The sequence below is a fragment of the Gymnogyps californianus genome, chromosome 27 (assembly GCF_018139145.2).
Source record: "Gymnogyps californianus isolate 813 chromosome 27, ASM1813914v2, whole genome shotgun sequence".
NCBI classification, from domain to species: domain Eukaryota; kingdom Metazoa; phylum Chordata; class Aves; order Accipitriformes; family Cathartidae; genus Gymnogyps; species Gymnogyps californianus.
Window position 1 is genome coordinate 6,844,027 of NC_059497.1, and position 22,702 is coordinate 6,866,728.

Sequence of the window (22,702 nt, forward strand, 5' to 3'; positions counted from 1 at the left end):
AGACTCTGCCTAAAAGCCTCTCCACTTACCCAACCTGTATTAACTGATTTAATAAAAGATTATCACCTCACTCTAAGAAGCTTGACCGTGATAAAGAATAAAGATGTCCCAAGCATCTTTTGAAACCCAGGAAGCAAACGGCTGAGTATGCTTTCAGAAAGAGCTCAGGACATGTGCTTGAAATAATATCCCCAAAATAAGGGTCCGCGAGGACTGGGAGGGAAAGAGACCCCCGTAACACTGGTGGGAATCCTGCCCCTGCACCGAGGCACGCACTGCGGAGGAACAGATCAGGGTGTCAGTACAAACACTTCAGAACAGCAGTTTTATTAGGGCTTTTGCACAATACTGACACACAAGAGCCTAAAAACACATCGCCCAAACTAGCGAACCTCTGGGAACAGCTCTTCAATTAACGTTCTTACTGTGGGGAAAACTCCTTAACAGTCCGAATCGAGAACAGTGTTAATCAAGCTGGAAGAACAGGAGATCCCAATGGCCATACACCCGGCCTGCCTAAGCCTTGATGACCCACCAGGCTTGCGCAGCTAGAACAAATCACCCTTCAGAGCCTGTGGCTTGCCAGGGAGCAGAACGGCAAGCATTCGTGCCCAGCCACACATAGAGCCACCCAGCACTGGGCCAAAAACCACACACTGAAGCCTCTCAGGCCAAAGAAAAACATTGCATAATTAAGATTTCTTCGTGCACATCTGCTTGACAGTCTTCCAGCCACATTTTGATGAAAACTGTTCTAACAGTCAACAGTTTAAATATAAAACATTTCCACATATTCTGGTTAGGGGAATACAATTGAGTAACGCCCTTCAGTTCAAATCTCTTTTTCTGAAATGTCGCAACGTTCGTTTCCCCCCAGTACGTTCTGGTGAGAATCGCGCCAACCTGTTTGTCTTCCTGTGGCCTCCACTGGGAAGTCGAGACCATGAGATTTCAGCTCTCGGGGACTGTCATGCATTGACCCCAAGCCCCAGGAGATGTCCCAACCACCAGGCTATCCTGTAACCCGCAGTGGGACCATTCTCCGTCCCCTGCTGAAGCTGGGCCACTCTGCAGGGTTCATGAGGCCAGAAGAAAATACGTAAGATGAAGGCAGGGGCTGTAACCTCATGCTGGGGACTCTCCACTGGGAGTGCGATTCCTGGATGCTGGCTCCCCTCTCAAAGCTTTTTATGCATTTTCAGTTATTTTTGAATGTAAAATGCATTATGCTTGGGCAACTTGGGCATTTAATAAAGAGTCTGAGTACCTCCCTCTGTCTCATCTCTAAATATAAACTGGATTTAGCAGTGCTTTCGTTCCCCATGGGCAGCGGCGAGAGGATTGTCAGTTTAAATATACAAAAGAGAGGGAGCTACTTGAATACTAACTAGGGAATTATTATCAATAAGTGTGTAGCATCCAGAAATCCCAATTCCTATGATTTATCTACCAATTTCAACAATGCTAATAAGTTGTGCAATGAACTGGTGACATGCTGGGAAACTCTCACGGAGGGATCATATCTCATAGGAACAACTAAATGACAATACCCTTATTCTCTCGAGTGAGGACAGGAATATCAGCACGTCAGGCTCTTGACCTTTCCTATCACAGATGCATCATCCCACGTATCAAAACATGGAAACTACAGAAAGCCCATCCAGGACATGGTAATTTGCCTTTTAAGCACATGACAATATAACATCTGTGACAGAGAATACTTCAAGAGAAATATGAACAGCACACTTGTAACCGCTAGTGAGAGAGAGATTTGTGCCCTCAATACGTAACAAATTTATCTTGCTATACACGGCACAAAATTAACAGCTGGAACAAGTGGAAATGGAAGCAATTTTGGGTAACTTCTGTTTTGGAAGGTCTTCACATTTCCAGACTAGGCTGTTCTAGTCTTTCGTTTATTTTTGGTGTGAAAAGTATGCCTAGCAGACTCATCGGTGAGTGTCAGGAACACGCAGCCAGCTCTCAGCTGTCTCACATAAGAAAGAATGAAATGGATTCCTGTATTAATGTGTCTTTAACCAACGCAGCGACAGAGGACAGCAGCTCTCAAAAGCCCCAGAAAAGATGCAACCAACCTTGGTGAACTGGTGAACGATGATGTGCAGGCAGTGCCTCTTCATGTCCAGGGCTTGGGTCTTGTCAGCTGCCTCTAAAATCTAGAGCAACAGCAACGATGTGATTTTCCTTCTGCACAGCTCAGATGTACAGTGCACAAACACTGTTCTGACTCAGAGGAGGTAACTCCTCTGAGCTAGGGAAACATCTCCATTTTTCATCACAAACCTGAATCTTTTCTGAACTATTCAAAAATAAGCCTTGGATTTAAAAATGTATGGAGTCCTCAGGAGATAATCAGTAGGAAACTGCAGATCTGTTTCAGGGCCAGGTTCCCTGAAGCGTCCCAGCGAGACTGGCAAGAGCCAAAAGCAGTTAACGCTGGAATTGATTCTACTCATGTTGCAGGGCATTCAGTCTGCCTACCTAGTAGATGGCATTGTAGGCTTTCTTATCACAGAATATTTCTTGTTAGCTTAAACTTCATTGCCAGATCCTGTCAGCATTACTGATAAAACAAGACTAACATCACCTGCACATCACCGTTTGCCCTGGTACAAATGTCTACCGAAAAAGGGTTTGGAGTTGAGTGCTGAGCACATGGTGCATCTCAAAAAGACCTTTAGAAACACTGGTCTACAATGGGGGATGAGGAGCTCAAGAGGAACATCCTGTTGGCCAGTTGAGCAATATCTGCTAAACACTTCAGCACAGGAGCACTAGTGACACAAAAAGCAGATAAGGAAAACAAAGCCGCTGAAGGCTGCGCTCCTACATACATGTTAACCACGCAGGGCCACTGTCATTAGAAAGCTCTGTGCCGTCGCAGTGGATGTCAGTTTGGAAGCGACTCAGTGAACCTCGCACTGGGAGTACCCACTTGACCAGACCCTTTGGCTTTCCTGTATCTAAGTCAAGCGACTAATTAAAGCTGCTTGGGGACAATTACCTGGAGTACATTCTCCACTGTGACATTCATTTCTAGATTCTGCTTACAATAGGCTTGTAGTCTGTTGTTGGAGAAGCCGTAATAGTAAGGTGCAGCAAAGAGGTAGCTATTAATCTCATTAAGGAGAAAAATGTAAAGCAAAGGTAACAGCACTGATTGTAAATACAAATCAATGACAGAAGTTAAAATGCAGTGCCTGTTAATGCAACCCTGACAAATAATCCTCCCAGGTTGCGCCTGGCCATCTAGAGCAAAAGGAAGGTGAGCTGCTGTACATGCACTTCAGACAGATACTTCAATTACTTTAGATTTAAGGATACAGGGAGTCTTCAGGAGGCATGTTTACTTCTCCATAATAAATGTATCTAAGCATAGATTCAAATGCTTGCTTGCTGGGAACCATTTCACCTATAGAAATATTCACTTGCCCATCTTCTGGCATGAAGGAACGGAACATGGCTTCAAAGTAACTGGAAAAGGAAATAAAACTGAGGTAACACATTCTGCAGACAGATGGTTTAACCCAGTATTGTTCAAAGGCTGCTATTAAGCACTGCAGCTTCCAAAGAAACAAATTCAGGTGACAACCTGGGCAAAAACACTGCTAAATTATTGTTTCATATATGTCTGCCTGTGAGAGAACTCCAAATATAATCCCCCTAATTTTCATCAGCACTACCTGAAATTTGTCTCTGTTTCTTGAAAATTAGGACACATGGTGCTTTGATTTTCATCTAATTTGCATAAGACCCAGTAGAGAGCTTAAAGCATTATGAATTTCCTTGGTATCTACAGGCTGCCAATCATGCAGCGTTGTTTTAAGAGCTGTGAAATGCTTCTGGTAAAATACCACGGTAACTAATACCGAATATTATTACTGGGACTGGAAAAAAATCATGACAGTATTTGAAATAGAAATTTTATGTGAACGCAATTTTTGGCAGAACATAAAGGTGCAGGTACACAGAACACACAAGTGAAGCACAAAGCCACTTCACCCACGCACTGAGGGGGGAGAACAGTACCCATCCTCAGAAGGGTGAACTACTTGCCTCTGCAACAAAGTACGGGAGCCATCTAAGTCTCTGTTATGTACCATTTTTTGTTACGCTTATTCATAGCCAGTCTTAAGTATCAGCAAGTGAGAAAGAGATTCAAGTTTCACGTGATTCAAAATGGATGTTCACCATCAGAAGGCTCTTTCTGACCTCAGTGGACATCTGTTGCTTTCCACTTCACTGAAACCGCCTTATGTTTTACACCCTTTTTCCCTTCCTGTTATTTTACAGATTCTTTGTCTTGCAGTGCAGCTTCTTACACATCCTCTAGAGAATCTCTACAGTTTTAATTTCCTCCTATCTTTCCCTGCTGGGTATCAAATTGAAAAAAAATATTTAATCACTGTTGCTTAAAGGCTTATTACAGTCATTGAGCAAAGCTGCATCCTACACTTTATGCGGATACAAAGTTCCTCCCTGTCTTCTAAAAAAAAGCAAGCTGACCCACAGATTGCACAGCACTGCATTTTACACATACAATATTTGTTATAGTTTTAGTAAACAGCGACTCACCTGGAGCGGGCCGCTAGGATTGCTTTATGGGCTGGCCGTGGGTGGCCGTCTAAGAGAAGGATGATATCACAGAATTCAGTCCCGGCTCCTTCTAGGTAAGCCTTCATGTCCTGAATTAAAGATGTTCCTGAAAGTTAACGTAATGAAATAGTTAAAGACACGATAGTTCCAGGTGACCGGGTACTATCAAACTAACATATGGCCAAGCCATAGCTCCAGCCCCTCTTGCCTTTGGGACCCTTGGGGTGAGTTTAAGGCAGGCCCTTCCTCATAATCTTGGAGCAAAATGAGCTTCATCCTTCCCTATCACAATCCATTACCTACTGCCCATCCCAGAAACAAACCTGGCAGCTCTGCTTTCAAACCGCTGACAGCAAGCACCGGCAGTGGCCACACTGAAAGGTGTTCTCTATAGATAAAGAAATCCAATTTTTCCCCATCCTTTTCATTATTTCCAACCACCAGGAATATAAAATTTTGTCTCTTAATGAAAAAGCTTTCCCAAATCCTCAATAAAGGTTTCTTTTATCCAACATTTTAATTAACCTTTGAAAATACACAGTAACTGAGAAATAGAGCACATGCAAGCCTGATCCAAATTCACTCACATTTTCAAAGTTCATCTTTCAATTTTTTGATGTTCGGGTCTCTCGCACCCTTCCAGCTCTGGATATAGAAGCTGGCCATACCTGGACGGTGCACCTCTCTTCTCCCTGGGACAAATGCCAGCCAAAGGCTTTCTACTTGACCTTCCAGGACTGGCTTCCCCATCTTTCTCTCCAGTCCCCAATTATTTTTGTGCAGTATTCCAAATCAATACTGGCAACGCCTCCGAACTTTGTGGCCTCAGCAAATTTCACTATTACATTCCTTTTTTTGTGTGTCAGGATGATAAAATCTTGGATAAGACTAGTCCCAAATCAGTCCTTGATGAATTCCATAGTAGAATTGTAAATCAAATCTTCTCCTTCCAGCACAATCACAGAATGAAAATGAAAGGCATGACCATGAGTGCAGTTTATTTATCTTCTCAAAGAATCAGGATATTTTATTGCAAGAAGAACACGACTACATTTAACATGACCTTTCATGTATTTTGATGGGGATACTGTTCTGATTGAAGCTTACTGGAAAAAGAACTGGCATGCCCTGTCTTAGCCTGGGTAACAGCCTACGCACAGTTATGCCAACTGGAGAATCGGCAGTCTGCAGTGGTCTGCTTCCTAGGCTGTTTCCTACACTAAACAAACCATTAGCAATGCAAAACCAGCACAACTAATTACTTTATAAAGCATAAAAGTTACCGATGTCAAGCGGCTGATCGGAATGTGTTCGAACAGGAGGTTGCTGTTTTCTCCGTACAATCTCCACTATGAGCGATGAAGAAAGATGCTCAAACTCCTTCATCATTATTACCTGATTAAAATGTGATTCCTTCACCACAAAGTTCAGGCAATGCTCCTTAAAAAAACCCACAATATTAATAAAAAAAATTACGGTTTACTGTATGAAGTCATTCTACAGCATCACATAAACTTTACCATGTTACACGTGTAAACAGCCATCCTTTTCTTACAACACTCCAGATGGCTCCTGCAGCTGGAACTATCAAACAATGACCTCCTTACTAAGTGACCATTTAGGCCCCTACTTGAACAGGAAATTCAAGACAATGCTAAGTATCTAGAAAAACATGACTAAGAAATAATAACAAGGAAAAGATTAATTGTCTCCCATCTAGCTGCTCTGAAGCTTTCTAAAATAGGAATCTCGGGAGACGCCAAAAACCTCATGGAGCTAACTAAGATTGGTTGCTATCTCATAATAACTCTTCATACAATTAGATACCAAAAGTTAATTAGAAGGGTGAAGAGATCTTAACTCCTAACACTATCCATTAAGGGTACAAATAGTTTGCAGGATTTCCTTGTGTGGATTTTGCCTTAACCTTTTCTGTAAAGGTTGCAAACAGTCTGAAGGAGCTCTTGTGGGTTCTTGTATGACAAACTTGCTAGAAAAATCAATGTGGCGGAAAGGTGACAAATGAACCAGACCTAACGATAAACAGTTAAAGACATAAAAAAAATGGCACTTCATTTGCCAGTGTGAACCTCAGGACACTTTAATAAGCAAAAAATGTAATCTATACCAGCTCACCATAAGGTGAGTACAAAATTCACCCAAAGCATAATTACTACTGTCCATTTTCTGCCAAGTTATTTCACCTGGGATCCCAAGGGATCTGTCGAGGACCCATCTGTAAAATGTTTTAAACAACGACTAGGATGCCAGAAAGAGCAGCCTTCTGCAGATGGCACCTACCCACGAGGACTAACGTGCACTTGAGAAGACAGGATGCCAACTCAAGGTGATCCTGACCGAATGGCGTTGTGTGGAAGAGCCCCTGTCACCCTGCTGGTAGCTAAGGCAGGGGGAGGTAGCTGGCTGATCCAAAATTATTGGCACTAGATCCACCAATGCTGAGATGCTTGAGCTTCTGGGCAGTTAATGGCATCACGGTCCTATGCACCAAAGGCTGTGCCAGCGTTTACATACTTGCTGCTGACTCTGCTGCTGTCCTCCTGGATGCCTTTCCTTTGCCCAAATCCAGTGCATAAAGAGTGCCTGAGGAAGTGCTGGCGCATACTGGTTTCTCTAGCCTCACTCTGCTTGCAACCGTCAGCTACATGGCTGTGATATGACGTGCACAGGCTGCTCAAATAGGCATTGCACAATCTTGCACTGACTCTTGGACTTGGCTGGAGGAGCTTCTCTGCAGCTTTAAGCAGAATCGGCTCTGGCCACTGTTGGTGGGAACCAGACCATCGCAGCAAACCACAGTCTGAAGCCTGGGTGTATCGACTCTACCATGACTTCCAGCAAATGCCTAAAAGCCCTTGACCCACTACACAGAGACGGAGAATCACACACATTTTGCTTTTTCAGTAGTGTTTTTCAGATCAAAGGCATGAGAACAGAATTTAGTTTTTTCATCAGACCAGGTGAAAGAACCTGTTTGCAGTCTCTGTATATGACAGTGGGACCAGAAAATGCACTGGTTCCATCTTGCTGCAGTGAGAGTGAATTGATGAAGAGCCAAAGTCACTCTGCCCTTTACATCCTACAGGGCAGTTATGCAAAAATATCAAACGCTTAGTGAAAAAAACCTACATAATATTCACGAGCAACTGCAGGACAATCCACACTAACATATACTCAAGCAACTATAATTATAGGAAAGAACTGAATTTGCAAAAGCTGATAGCTTTTGCAAAACATTAATTTCATAGATTTTATTTTTTTAAATTTCTTATCAGTTACCTTGTAAGCAAAATGTGATTACCTTTAGCTGATCCAGCTGAAGTTTGTTAGCATTTTCACACACAATGAGCACATTCTGCAGGTCTACGGATGCTTCAATATATTGAAGGCAGAGCTGTTCCAGTCGAGAGAGCTTGAAGTTTAAGGCTAGTTTGTATACATCCATAATAAGTAACACATCCTGCACATGACCTGAAATTACAAGAGATAAAAATGCTGGAGAGCTCACAGAACAAAAAGAGGAACCTTTCTCAAAGTATTTCTTTCTACATCAACCTGAGCATTCAGAATGGTAGAACGGGCAGCGACTGGAGTATTTTTATGGAGAAAAAAATTCCATTGCTGGTTAGACAAAATCTGAATTGATACTAAACAGGAGTTTCAAAATTGAGGGATGAAACAGCCACCCCAAAAGATTTTTTGGACAAAGATTTTGTGACAATCTGGATCACAGTTTTTTAAAACCCTCAAAAGAAAGTGAAGTCTCTAAAAACACTGACAAGCTCCAAAGCTAGCAGCCCGATTTTCCAAAGTGTTCAGCTGCTAAGAGCTCTGCTGAAGTCCTTGGGTTTTATGCAGTATTAGCAATCAGCTCCCTGATTTTGACAGACCCTTATGAAGGCACTCTGTGCTTGTGTGTGTACAGATATGAGGCTGGTCTAGAAGAGAGGGCTGAAGTAAGAGAGGGGCAGTGGGGACCCTCATAGGCCACTGCAATGGGGCTACTGGGACACCAACTCAAGGAATAATCCTCCACAGCCTTTGCTTTCCTCACAGGAGATCTCTGGCCATCTGCTGTAACTACTTTTTGATAGAGAAAAGCCTTCTGCCGTGTCACGTGCCTTCCCTGTGTCTAATCGGAAAATCCCATTTGATAAGCATGCCCAATTCTATTAGCTCAGCCTCTGGATGGATCCCCAAGGTGCTGCTCTCTGAACGGAGAGGGGCAACTAGGAATACAAATGGTCAGGACAGGGCCATTGGAAGATCCCAGCAGAAAGGTAAGCATCAGGGAGAACGTTTGATGGGCTGGGGGAAGGATAGCAGGCTGCCTGGGAAGCCTGTAACAAAGGCAAGAGCTCAGTATGACAACCCTTTCCTTGGTCTGATCCTGTCCTGAAGCGAGCATGCTGAGGATCAGTGAACCGGCTGAGAGTGGGATCTGGCAATGTCAGCAGACACCAATGAGAAGGCTCCCTCGTCCCCATTAATTAGGCTTGCTCTCAGACAGGCCACCTCGCAGGGAAAGCCTTGGGACAACTGCATACAAATCATTATTTTCCTGAGAATTACCTTTTATAGAAAGGAAAGATCCTGGACTGAACCTGAAGCAAAGCTTTCAGTGTTAGGATAGACGTACCTCACTTTACCTGACTGTGCCACGTGGCTACAGCTTCCCCAGCCCCACCAGCTGGAGTTTCCCCTGGGTATCCAGTCTGACCCCCACAGCCCAACAGACCTCATCACTCAAACACGGCCATGAGTTAGACTGGCTGTGTGGGAGCCGAGAGATCTCTGGCTATTACCTCCCAGCCTGCAAGTGTTTTTGACTCAGGGATCTTCAATGAATGCATCAAATGGATTTTTCCTTTCTTGAGGCATTCCTTTGGATTGGCATTTTGAAGAGATGATAAATAGTGGCTTGCTCTGCCTTTCTGTGTGGGCTCAGTTTGCAACGGATCAAAACACTACCAGAAAAACAGAAGTAAGCCAACCCAAGATACACGGTCCTTCCAGGCAGGCTGCTGTAACGTTCAAAATACCATGAAATTTTTGTTTGTTTGTTTGTTTTTTACACCTTTTGGAATGATCAAGTACCAGCTTTTCCTTGATGTTTGAAAAGAATTAGGAAAAAACAAAGCACTGTTAGTATGCTTTGATAGAAATCTGCCTTTTTTTTAATCTCAGGTAAGTAATTAAGCACTCAGAGCAGGACTGATCATCTGCAAATGCTCGATCCTACTCTGTATCAAAATAAATGTTTGCTCCCCAGTTGCTAGTATTTTTTTTATCCTGCCGTCTTACCTTTGCGAGGGTATTTTATTTTATCCGTATACAGAAACTGCATGAGCACCTCGAAGGGTTGCGCCTCAGCCTCTCGGATGGGCACTTCCAGCAGCGGCTGCAGGCGGCACAACTTGACATTTCCACCAATCCCATCCTTCTGACATGTCGCATGTCCCTCGTCTTCAATATCTTGCTTTGATTTCTAATGAGACAGAAAAAACACTCAAACTTACTGTTCCATATCCTGTGACAAACATGGATCAGAACAGATGTGACCTCCTGGATAAAGCTCAAAAGCAAGACCTCAGAAAAAGGGAGGAATGAATTCCCCTGAGCTCACATTTCTGCACGCAGCACGAACAGCATCTCTCCTTGGAGAAGGAAGATGTAGGAGCAGGTTCCAGAGACCCCTGCCTTGCAAAGTCAGAGCTCAAAGTGCTGCACAGAAGTATTTTAAGCCACGCTGCTACTTTCAAGTTTCACTTTGACAGCCTTTCCCTACAGCCTTTTCCAGTGAAGATGGAGGGCTGTGGGGTGGCAAAGCAATTAACTAAGGGGCAATGAGGCATCCCTATGTCTTACTGCAGGTTGTGTGCTACCACTTCCTCAAGAGCACTAAAATGTTTGCTGCTGAAAAGCTCTAAGTAGTTAAAATTAATAGACAATGAACCAGAGTCACCAGACCTTCAACTCTGGAAAAAGTCAGGAAATACTAAGGTAAAGGGAACAGAGCCAGCCTCAAAACCTTAACACTGCCTTCCCTCTAATCTGTCTAATCTTGCAGGCCATCCCTGATGATATGCAGCTTTTACCCTCCCCAGAGGGAGGGGTACGCATACCTCCCCAGGGGTATTCCACAAGATTAGAACTTAGACAGCTATGAAAGCTCCCAAGAACCATACCGCCAAATCCAGATAACTGGATTAACTTTGGCTCCTCCATGTTATGCTCCTCGCCTCATCTGATATACATCCAGTAGCCTATGTTAATACTAATTATCCTCTTTATTTTACTTGCTCAAGAGCACCTTAGCATCAGATGCTGCTCTGGTCCTGCATCTGTCTCAGCAGACACTATTTTTTTCCTGACAACCTTATTTCCAAAATTGGGCAGAATAAGCATTACCTTGCCACAAGATTACGTTTCTAAAATAATCACCTGTTTCAACCTCTCCCTTGCCTGTATGATTTTCTTTTTCAGCCACTTGCAGCGAGCTGTAACAATTGCGGTATGCCCTCGGACTCGTTCTTCCTTCTGTCAAAGGCAAAGGAAGAATGCATATTAAACTTTTATTCCCAAATCAGACGGTGGTGGCAGGTGGCAGAAGTCGTAGAAACCTGGGCTGAACTCCAGGTTACTATACATTTAGTTTAAGTTAAAATCAAAGGCAACCTTGCATCTGCTCTGCACATACACATGAAATTCAACACCTATTTTCCCTAAAGACTAATGGCAAACACCATTTGGAAGGAGTCTTTGTTACGTTCACTGAGTAGAAGCTGTTGCGTATGTTCAGTGTCACAGATATTGCTTCTTATTGTTGCATTTGATTTTCGGTTTAATTTTCCCTTTTCAAAACAACAGTATGTTTCTTTGCTATTGTTCTTCATAATCTACTTCATCTGTTGTTGAGGATGTGTTATCTGATCTCTGCAAAGTGTTTCATAACTTTTTTTTTTTTGCAAAAGGAATGCAGGTAAGTTCAAATTTCTCATGTTTTTTCTTCAAAAAACACGTTCTTTTTAAAATTTTATAATTGTTTTCATTACTAGAGAATCATTCCCCTGTGCTGCTTTTTCTCATTCTATTTTATTTCAGTAATTAAAAATGGCTCTTGAAATGACACACAGATCTGCAAACCACTGACCTGCTCTTTCCAGGAGACAGTTGGGACCTCGGAGTACAGAGGTCGTTAGTATCATTTTCATATTGCAACTATATATAATATGCTCTGATAAATTTGGGTTATGTCTCAGTGATCCACAGATCTTCTCGGTTTAAAAGTTCCTTCTCCTTCAGCTTTAGAAATTTATCTGGATTAGCGTAACTTACTTAACCAGACAGACTTCATTTTCACCAGTGACACTGCTCTTAAAACTTCATTCCCAGGGTTTCTGGCACAATCACTGTACAATTTGCTTTTTCCCAGCAAACATGCTACGCACGCAGTAACGCCCCCGCTGGCACCTCTTCAATAAATTCTACTCACCTCTCCCAAAACAAACTCCAAGTCACTGAATTGCCTGTTTTCCCACAGCCTTCCATAATCTTCATGTAGAGTGCATTTAGGGTAACAAGAAAACTAAAAAAATAAAACCCCACAGAAGACAGAATTCATTTCAAATGGCTATATCCAAAAGCACTGTAGTTACATATACCATCACTGGATTTTCTTATTAACTCGTCCTCAATGTAGTATATAAAGTAGAAAATAACAAGCAAACCAAACACATGCAGGGGTTTCCTCTGTGGTGAGGGTAATGCAAGATAACACAGGGTAACATGGAAGGATTGTGTCTCATCACAACTTCCAGATTTCAGGATTTGGTGGCTAGGAGTCTCACTTGCTCTCAGGACTTGTCTGAGGGTCCCAGGCAATAAAAATAAACTTGAGTGTGGGGGGGATTTGACCTGGTGTGAGTATCTTGAAATTTAAAATTCCCATAGTTACTGGGGGGGTGGGCGTGCTGCATGAAGATAAAACTTCAATACAAAATGCTCTGACCCAGGAACCCTGAGCATGACAGTACATGAAGAGGAACAGTCAATTTCCAGTTAAACATCCTGGCAAATTCTGTCGATACACTTTTCAATAATTTGTCAAAATAAGTTGTCATGATCTCCATTAGGACTTTAGAAAGCACTGGAGAGCTTGGCCTTACCAAAATGTGTGTCCACGTAACATTTCTCAAAATATTTTAAAGATACACATTATTTTGCAGCTGAATCTGAAATGCAAAGGTGGCCTGCAGGAAGGATGCGAAACAAAAGCTGTCAAGCTCACGGCGAGCCAAACCAGAAACTCTGCCACGTCCAGAGACAGGGCCAGAAGGATTCACACAGAATTGGTGTGGATGTTTGAGTATGTTTATCAGTGACTTACCTGGAACCTGTACATTTCTCCACTTCTAATGTTATTGTCCACTGTGCCACCAAAGATGTACATAGCATCTGAGATAACAGCTGCAGCGTGGAAGAGTCTCCCACTGGGTAACTAGGGAAAGAAAAGGACAAAATAGGTGAGGAAATAAATAAAAGCCTTTTTTTTTCTCTCAAGAAAAAGGACGTGCAACAGATCAACAGTGAGAAGGGAAAATCAATGTAGTCTGAAGTGACACAAATGCCTGCATCCTAAGATTGACATTTATTATATTTTAGGATTGTTTCCTAGTGTATCTAGAACATACTTTCCAGTCACATTTAAAAACACCTATTCATTGCACCTTCTACTCAGAATGGTACATACGCAGAGCTCTACATATCATGATAGTTACAAAATATACCATTTACCAAACTCAGACTCAGCGCTAAGTTTCACATAGAAAAATAAAATGCACTTCCAGAAATAAACAGATTCTGCAAATGTGATCACTATGCAAACTCAGAGCTTATTCCAAATATTGTCAGGAACTTGAAAGGTAAATGATCATCTATCTCGGCAGGATATTGAACTCCAGGCTTGTAAATGCACGCCTTCCCCACAGCTTGCTGGGGCTGAACCATCTGGCTAAGGAGCCCCTCCAGCAATGCCAGATTCTGCACAGAAGCCCAAAGTTGGAGACCTTTACAGAGCTGGCACCACGGAGTCAAGTCTCCTTTCTCCATCATGCCAGGTCCACAGAAAATAAAGCCACCCCACACTGCACGAAGCCCCAGCTATTTATAGGACTGAGGGATCGCACCATTCCACGCAACACACAGTTCACCTTGGAATTGCAAAATCAGATGATTTTTGAAGCGGGAAGGAGTCACTGCAAGTCAAAGCCACCACGACCCTCCTGCACGGGACAGAACACATCATTTTTACCCGTTTCTTCTGAGGTTACACAAAAGGTATCTGAGCAAATTAGCACATCTCACTGAGATATCTCACATAAAGTCTTCAAGTGGTGAGAGTAACAACTTTTTTTTTCCTAGTTTGATCAGGCAGCAAATCTCATTAAATCTTTGCCTATGAAATAAAAAGCCCTCTGGTATAAGAAATCTCTTCTTGTACATATTTATAGACACCACTCAAGTAAACTCAGACATGAAACAAGATTATGTTTATCTGGAGAGACATATTTTCCAGGAAACTATGCTGACTGGCATTTTTCATTACCACCGGCTTATCCCTTTTACCACAGCATCACACAACGGTCTCATTTAGCTTCTTACTCACCAGACTTTCCATGACTTTTTCTTTTCTTCAAACTACAGCTTTTAAGGATACAATCCCCCATGCAGTAACTAGGACCTGGTTTTTTTTTTTCCTCAGATGTACAAACCACAGATTTGGTCACCTTAAAATGCACCTTTGCCTGCGCCAGCTTAACAAGCCATCTAGATTCCTCTGGATAAACAAGATACCTTCTGTCTCCAGCACACTTCATGGATACTTTATCAAAGAAACTTTAAAGTTGGTGCTAATCAATACTGTGACTGGAAGATTATGGAATAATATTGATCTATTAGTACATTCCTGCTGGGCCCGTTCGATACCTCTCCAAAAGAGGATGAGATTGCTGTCAAGTATAATCTATTTTATATGGCCTCTATTAATTCTTAGTAGTAATCTCATAAATTAAGATGTACTGACTGAAAAAATCAAACATATTATAGCAGTTTAAAAATACATCAGTGATCTTTATCAACTGGACCTCCAATCTCATCCCAAAATATGAAGTTTGCTTGCCAAGACGTATTTCCACACAACTAGACAGGCTAATATTAGCTGTATTATAATATCTCTCTTACAACTAACTCTCCAACCAAAAACAACAAAAAGAACCCCTATTCTGCCAGAGATCAAATGCAGGCCACCTGGTTTATACCTAATTCAGGTCATTTTCCCTGTCTTTTTTTTTTTTAAAGAAATAATACTTTAGCTTTGTTTTTAATTGAAAAAATTCTCAATATTCTCTAGTATTTGCTTTTAAAAAGCAGCCATTGTATTTAACAACCACCTCTTTTTCAATCAAAAAAACTTACAGCATTTTAACAATTGGTTCCAGAAAGGAAATATGAATCATCTGAATATTTAACCAAGTAACACTATACTTGCTAGTCACATTTTATTTAACTCAAACGATGTGTAAGGAATGTTGTAACAAGGATTTTTAATTTGTAATGGTTGGTACTGGAGTGGTCAAGGAACCAGAACTTTGCCACTTATAAATTAAGCAATCAAACAACTCTACTTTTTAAGTACACATACCGCATTTTTAAAGCGAGTAGTAAGAGAAATGTAAAATATGAAAGGATAGCCCAGAAAAAGGAAGGCCATATACAGTTCATCAAAACATTGTGCAGCTGAGGGTTTCAGGGTATTTGTTTTGCTGAATCAGAATAGCAGAATTCAAGCCAGCACAAATTCTCACATGGTGATGGCAACCCTGCCACGCGGTGAGATACCGATGCCACCTTCAAGGAGAACAACGCTCTGCGCTCCCAGGACCAAGGCTTTGCCCAGAGAAAAGCTTTGGCCCAGTGCAAACCAGGGCAGCTGGGTCCTCAAGAAGAAAATATTCAGGGCAAAAAGGTTAATAGAGCTTAGGAGCATAAACAGCTGGAGAGACACGCTGGGCTCCACGTTCCTCATCCACCAATACCAGACACCAAAAGCCTGCCCTATCTTGAATTTTTTGTTGGGAGACCTCCCAAGCTGCCAAATCCAGCTGCTGAATACACTCAACCTAGGTAGAGTTTATAAGGAACAGATATGAAATAATATCTATTTTGCTAGCCAGGATGGTCAGAAATCCTCCCAGCATGGGATTCTGTGGAGGAAAAGAGTCCACAAGCAAATTCACAAAAACTATTCACACAAAACTATGCCCTGCAAGCCAAATTCAGCAGTCCAGCACTGGAGGGTTGGAGTTACGTGGTCTTATTTTAAACACCAGAGAGAACAGTCATCGCTCTGCTCACCGTCCACGGACCTGTATTTCACAGAACACGTGCTGGTGAAACCATGCGGTTTGTCCTGCCTAAGGCTGAGATAATTCAGGTGGCTTATAACCTACCAGAAGAAACGAATCTGAGCTTCTTTTATGCAGATATTTATATATCCGTGTCTTGCTCACTACTGAGCAAAGTCTCATTGCTTGTATTAGTGCACACGGCCAAATCTGATTTGATAAAACCCCAAGAAGGTCAGTTCATGCAAAGATGGGACAAGAATCACTGTCTATAATAGAGCAAACCCGTCTAAGACCTGAAAGGCCAGTATCAAGCATTACAGGGTTGCAGCCACTGGATCACAATCCCCTGTCAGAGCCCGAGAGAGAGTACAGAAACCCCAATTTTCAACACACAATCACTCTACTACAAATAATTGTGTAGGTAGAAAAAGGTGCACCATGTTTCTTCCTGTTCAAGCTATTCCTTCCTTGCTGCAATTTAAGCATTAATCACATTAACTCTTGTCCTACCCAGCAGAAACACAGAAAAGAGCTTCTTTCCCTCCTTTCCGCAGTAACTGTTCCTGTATTTCAAAACGTATGCTTCACCTCTTATCTTCCCTTCACTAGGCATCTCCAGCTCTTTCAGCTTTTCAATGGGGTCACGTTTGCTGATTGCTCTTATAGCTTTCCTATGGATTCTCCTGATGGTCCACATATTTGTACTCCATCCATCTGCACAAGTAAAGGATTATTACTAGTTGCAGTTTATTAGAACTGCCTTAGACAACAAATCTATCACCCAAATATATGGTGAGTGACTCCCTGCTCACAATACTATAAGCCAAGGTTACAGTTAGGAACTGCTTGCTCTCAGAGAAACAAAGTCAGCATAGGGCGAATGTGAAACTAAGCCTTCGTTTTGCAACAGAACACACTTACCCTAATTTCCGTCTTTTACAAGCACAGTCTAATCAACTGTCCCACATCCTGCTTGTGAAATAGGAATGTGTTGGTCATCCTCATTTTAGTTGGCACAGAGGCTCAAAGAAATTGTATTAAATTTCTGATAACATAAAGACAGACTACAGCAGACTAACAGCACGTGCACAGTCTGCAGGATATCTTTCAGATATCAGCTGCCTGCTCTGGGTAAAATTCTAAGGTTTTTCTGGTACTTTCTGCATTCTAAGTCTGGCTGCTAGGGCTCTGAATCTGATACGGAGAAGTGCAGATTTCTGCTTAAGAGCTGCCAAGTAACTAACATACACTTTATGCTATGAATCTGTCAGGGGTTTTTTTGGACAGTCTTCCTGTGATGTCCTCTCGCCTTCTTTTCTCCCAGTGTTTCACCCTGTCAAGTGACAAAGTCCTGCCGGTAGTAAGACCACTGTCCCTTCGCAGTCCCATGAAACTGCGTTTAGACTTGGCCATGTCCTAAATTGTTAAAAGTCAGCACTCTCTTCCTGCTGCTTATTGTTTCACTTGAACCTAAATCTTTCCAATGTCATCCATGTTGGTCTATCCTTTGATCCTTACCCATTAGCTCCCAAATGGCTTAACACCCATCCAAAGGCAAAGGTCCAGGCACTCCTTCACACGGAGCACAATCACTTCTCCTCACCTCCCCAGCCTGTCTTTCTGGTCGTGTGAGCTATCTCACCATGTCCAACATGGTCATAGCTCTGCAACCGTGCACGACCTTCTAAGTCCTCCTGTCTCCTAAGCCACATGTGTTTGTGTAGAGGTAGCCGAGATGGGCTGTTTGCACAAGTGGAGAGCAAGAGCTTTCCCAGTCCTGTTGTCCACCAGACGCTTCCTCCCATGCCTTCACTTCTCTTCAGACGATGGCAACCCTGCCGTGATGTACCTTAGTATAAATATTCCAGATAACAGGGTGAGAACTGCACTCAGGATTATAGTGATAAACAGAGCCATTACACCATAGAGCCAGGCCTGTGTTAGGTATGCTTAACAATAAAGGTATACCAGTATACCTACCGGTAAAGTCCTCCCAATATAATAACAACTGCTACCTAAAACCAGCACTGTGCAAACATAACTTGAGTCTGGCAGGTGAGATAATCTGTACAAAACTATAATTTTGGTTTGCAATAACTGTAATTTCAGTAAGAGTTTCTGCTGGCACAACTCCAGATGATCGTGTGTGAATCCAAAGGGCTGTTGTCCTTCTCACTCCCAGTGCATACAAGAATGCTAAAAATCACAGACTAAGGTGCACTGCCAGTCTGAATGTATTTGTCAGCTCTAGATCCTATACTTATCTCTCAATTAACGTGATCTCCTTGCTTTATTAGCAGTGCCTGACAAAAAGAATTTTAGAATCAATTCTGACACCTCTGATGATTGGGGCTGGCACCCCTCTCTGAGATACACTGCCCTGTTTCATCTGTTGAAGTGTTTTCTCTATTTAAGGTTAACGAGATTTGCAATGTGAGGCTCTTTTCAAGCTGGAATCTGTGCTTTCAAAAGCAGATCTCATCAGTCACCTTTGCTTCCCTTTCAGAATACCCTTCCACACTGCCGGCATGATTCAAGTCATCATTTTCAAAACTCAAGTATTTCAGACTTTTTTTTTTTTTTTGCATTTCTTGTGCTCAAACTCACTCCGTATCCTGTCTAGACAGCACAAATTAAGTTTGTCCTGTGATGGTCATCAGGGTTCTGATTTGACTTACAAAGCTGTGCATTAGTGTTGCTTCTTCCTGTGCTAGAGCGCCTAGCAATCATTCAAATAGTTGAGATTACAGCCCTGAGCATCATCTCTGGGGCTGATTCCACACACTTTAAAATAAACTTAGTTAAACCTGTGCAAACCCCTACATAAACTCATTGATTTAAATTTTGGCCTCACCAGGAATACATTCAGCTTCACTTGAAGTCCTTAATAAATTAAGTTGAATCAATGTAAAAGTAAAATTAAATCAAATGAATAGTTTCCACTCAGGGGTCAATACTAGTTTTCTATATGCAATTTAGAACTTGCATGTGCAGAGTCAAGGCTTAAATGGTTCTCAGATTACAGTTTAAGCTGAAATAGCTCAAGATAAATTTCAAGGAGAGAAAAAAGGAGTGGAGGAAAAAAAGCATACCCAAGGCTGGAATTTATGTCTCTCTCCTGGAATAAATTTAATTTGCATTTTTGAAGTCTTTTTCACTTCCAAGTGTTTCTTTATTTACCTCTGAGTCTGCTGTAGGTGGTTGTTTAACTGTTGTTATGCCGAAATCTAAACCAAATACATCTCGAGATTTTTTTAAACCACGTTCTTCCAAGGGCAAGGAGGGAACTTCTTCTGGGGCAGATACTCTCTCAGCCACTTCTGGATAGGACACCTGGTTACAAGATTTAAAAACAACAGTGTGTAAAAGTATAGATGGGAGGCATGAGAGACTGGACATGGAGCAGGAGTTCCCCTGCGGCCGAAGCTCCAAAAGATCATGCCCATGTATCCAGAACATTCAGAATCAGTCCAGAGAAAGCACCGCAGTCTTGTTTGGAGCCTATCACTGTGACTGAACAATTTAACAAATTAGTCGTGTAGTTTTCTTACGTTTTTTGCAATGACAGAGGTACACAGCAATTAAAATCTTATGCACTAATTGCTTTTTGTCTGCCCTCTTCCTCCCATGGTTCTTCACGAGAAGCTGAGTTTTGTTTACTGCATGTAGGAAGAATGCAGATCATGAACAAAGATGGCAGAGAGGCAGTATCTGTCAGCTATTCCCACAGTCTAAGACAGACTTCCCACATTTTGGTTTGATGCAAAAACAGGGCAGATGGATCACCACAAAGTGACAACCTGTACTTCATGTCAAAGCTGACTAACACATTTGGAAGAAGATGAAGTAAAACCTTTTCTAGAGCTGATAGGTTACACCACGGCGTGACGACAGGCAACAAGCACAGAGCTAACACAGCCGCCGCTGCTCTGCTGGAGAGCCATGCACCAAGCCAAGCTTTAGCTGGCCCTGTTCATGGTCCAGATGCAACTCTTCTGTACCTCTGTCAAGAGATCTGGGTCAGTGACAAAGATGTAACTTTCTTGCAGTGAGATTCATTCTCTTGGCTGTGAAGAACGTATTAGCTATACTATTATTGCAGGCTGTGACTACTTGTGCTGTTTTCAGTGCTTATCTTCTCTCCCTTATTCATTTCTCAAAGCATTTCTAACATGTTTTCAGTGCTTTTTCAGACTGAAATTTCAACACTATGTGCAATACTAGGAAACAGCTAAAATCAAATCCACTGCAGTTGTTTCAAGGACCTTCTTTCTCATTATCTCAGCTTCTCAGAAGCCTTCTTATATTTACAGAATAAATTTATAATTGTGTAAATTTTAACTCTCCTCACACTCATACATGAATGAGCAGGTATTAAGGAAGCTGATTGTTGCACTGAACTCCAAAGCCAGTAAAGATGCACTCAGATATCTTTCACAATCCAGGAACATTGATGAGTCCCTCTATGCTCCAATACCACTAAAAACTCTAAGCCAAAATGAAATAAAAAGACCTAAAGCCATCAACAAACAAACCTGGTGAACCAACATGAACTAAAAGGTAAACAAAAAAAAAATTAAAAAAAAAATCTATTTTTCTTCTGAAACTGGAAGAAAACCATAAGCTACAACGGGTCCAAATGAGCTGTCACTACTGGTAGCTGTTTATACTCAAGAGATGCGTCTACACTAGCATATCAGGCAACAGCATAAAACTCTCAAACAGATGGGCAGACAGAGCTTTGGATATTTGTTAAGTTCAAGGAGGTTTAAGGATTTAAATGTTTTCACATGCTGGGTGCAGAAAATCTATATGCTTTTCAGACAAAATTGGAACAGACTCATTTTAGAGCAAACTTCAAGACAGACAGCTCTGCAAATGAACAAAGAGGAGAAGGCAAATGCTGAAGGGCTTTATTATGCCTTTCCTTAGCATAATTCCTTTCAGATTATGGCAACGGACTCACCTATCCTAGCTTATGGCTGTAGGTACCTGAGAGTAAACAAAGTGCTGTTTATAATCCATGAAGCACCTATTACTTTTAAAAATCTGGCATGATATGAACCTAGGAACATAGCTTGGGCAAAGGCGTCTTTCACCTGTAAGGAGGAGCATCCAGCTAACCCTAGGCCAGTCAACCGCACCTCCGTCCTGAGAAGGTTACGGAGCAAATCCTCCTGGAATCAACTTCCAGCACATGGAGGGGGTGACTGGGAACAGTCAGCAAGGATTTACCAAGGGCAAATTTTTCCTGACTAACCTGATCATCTCCTACAAAATGCTGAATGGCTTCACAGATTAAGGAGGGCACCGTGTTCTCAGCAAGTCTGTGGTTGATACCAAATTGTCTGGAGCGGTTGAAACGCTGGAGGCTGTTATTCAAAAGGACTCACCTAGGCTGGAAAAATGGGCTGGTGGGCACCTCATGAAGTTCTGCCAAGTCCTGGCCCTGCGACAGAGTAATTCCTTGCAACGATACAGGCTGAGGACTGGCTGTCTAGAAAATGGTTTTCTGTAGAAAAAAAAACTGGGAGTTCTGGTGGACAACAAGCTGAACAGGTTGAGGGAAGGGATTTTTCCTCCTCTGTTCAGTATTTGTAAGACCTCATTTAAGTACTCTGCCCAGTTTTGGGCTCCCCAGTACAAGAAAGGCATTGACCTACATGAACAAGTCCAGTGGAGGGCTACCAAGATGATCAGGGCTGGAGCACATGATGCACGAGAGAAGAAAAGGCAAAGGAGATGATACCTTACTGTCTGCAACTACCTACAGGAGGAGTGCAGAGAAGACAGAGCCACTCTTCTGAGAGCCGCTCAGTGGAAAGACAGGAGGCAACAGACACAAGTTAGAGCATGGGAAATTCTTTCTCAATATGAGAGGAAGATGTCTTTTATCATGATAGTGGACAAACACTGGAATAGAAGCCAGGAGAGGCTGTTCGATCTCTGTTCTTAAGAGATTGTCCTGGTTTCGGCTGGGATAGAGTTAATTTTCTTCTTAGCAGCTGGTACAGTGCTGTGTTTTGGATTCAGTGTGAGAATGTTGTTGATAACACACGGAGGTTTTAGTTCTTGCTAAGTAGCGCTTATCTTAAGCTAAGGACTTTTCAGTTTCCCATACTCTGCCAGCAAGCAGGTGTGCAAGAAGCTGGGAGGGAGCATGGCCAGGACAGCTGACCCCAACTAGCCAAAGGGATATTCCATACCATGGAACGTCACGCCCAGTATATAAACTGGGGGGAGTTGGCTGGGAGGGCGGATCGCTGCTGGGGCATCGGTCAGCGGGTGGTGAGCAATTGCATTGTGCATCACTGGTTTTTTTTCCTTGGGTTTTATTTCTTTTTTTCCCTTTTTGTTTTGTTATATTCTTTTTCATTACAATTATTATTACTATATTTTATTATTATTATTGTTAGCATTATATTTTATTTTACTTTAGCTATTAAACTGTTCTTATCTCAACCCATGAGTTTTACCTTCTTTCCCGATTCTCCTCCCCATCCCACTGGGAGGTGGGGAGGAGCGAGCGAGCAGCTGCGTGGTGCTTAGCTGCTAGCTGGGCTTAAACCACGACAGAGATACACAGAAATGGACTGGACAAGGTCCTGAGCAACCTGCCCTAACTAGACACCTGCTTTGAGCATGAGTTTAGACTT

General features: G+C 42.3%; 1 protein-coding gene across 1 annotated transcript in view; it reads right to left on the reverse strand.

Moving 5' to 3' along the window:
- LZTR1 (leucine zipper like transcription regulator 1) overlaps window positions 1-22,702 on the reverse strand; it is a 38,636-nt gene that overhangs the window by 1,542 nt on the left and 14,392 nt on the right. Inside the window, exons 10-19 of the mRNA XM_050911369.1 lie at window positions 13,028-13,138; window positions 12,134-12,226; window positions 11,083-11,178; window positions 9,943-10,126; window positions 7,940-8,109; window positions 5,901-6,057; window positions 4,597-4,723; window positions 3,346-3,495; window positions 3,026-3,131; window positions 2,097-2,177 (exon numbers count right to left, since the gene is read on the reverse strand). Of these exons, the coding sequence (XP_050767326.1) occupies window positions 2,097-2,177; window positions 3,026-3,131; window positions 3,346-3,495; window positions 4,597-4,723; window positions 5,901-6,057; window positions 7,940-8,109; window positions 9,943-10,126; window positions 11,083-11,178; window positions 12,134-12,226; window positions 13,028-13,138 (1,275 nt within the window). The remainder of the gene's footprint in view (window positions 1-2,096; window positions 2,178-3,025; window positions 3,132-3,345; window positions 3,496-4,596; window positions 4,724-5,900; window positions 6,058-7,939; window positions 8,110-9,942; window positions 10,127-11,082; window positions 11,179-12,133; window positions 12,227-13,027; window positions 13,139-22,702) is intronic.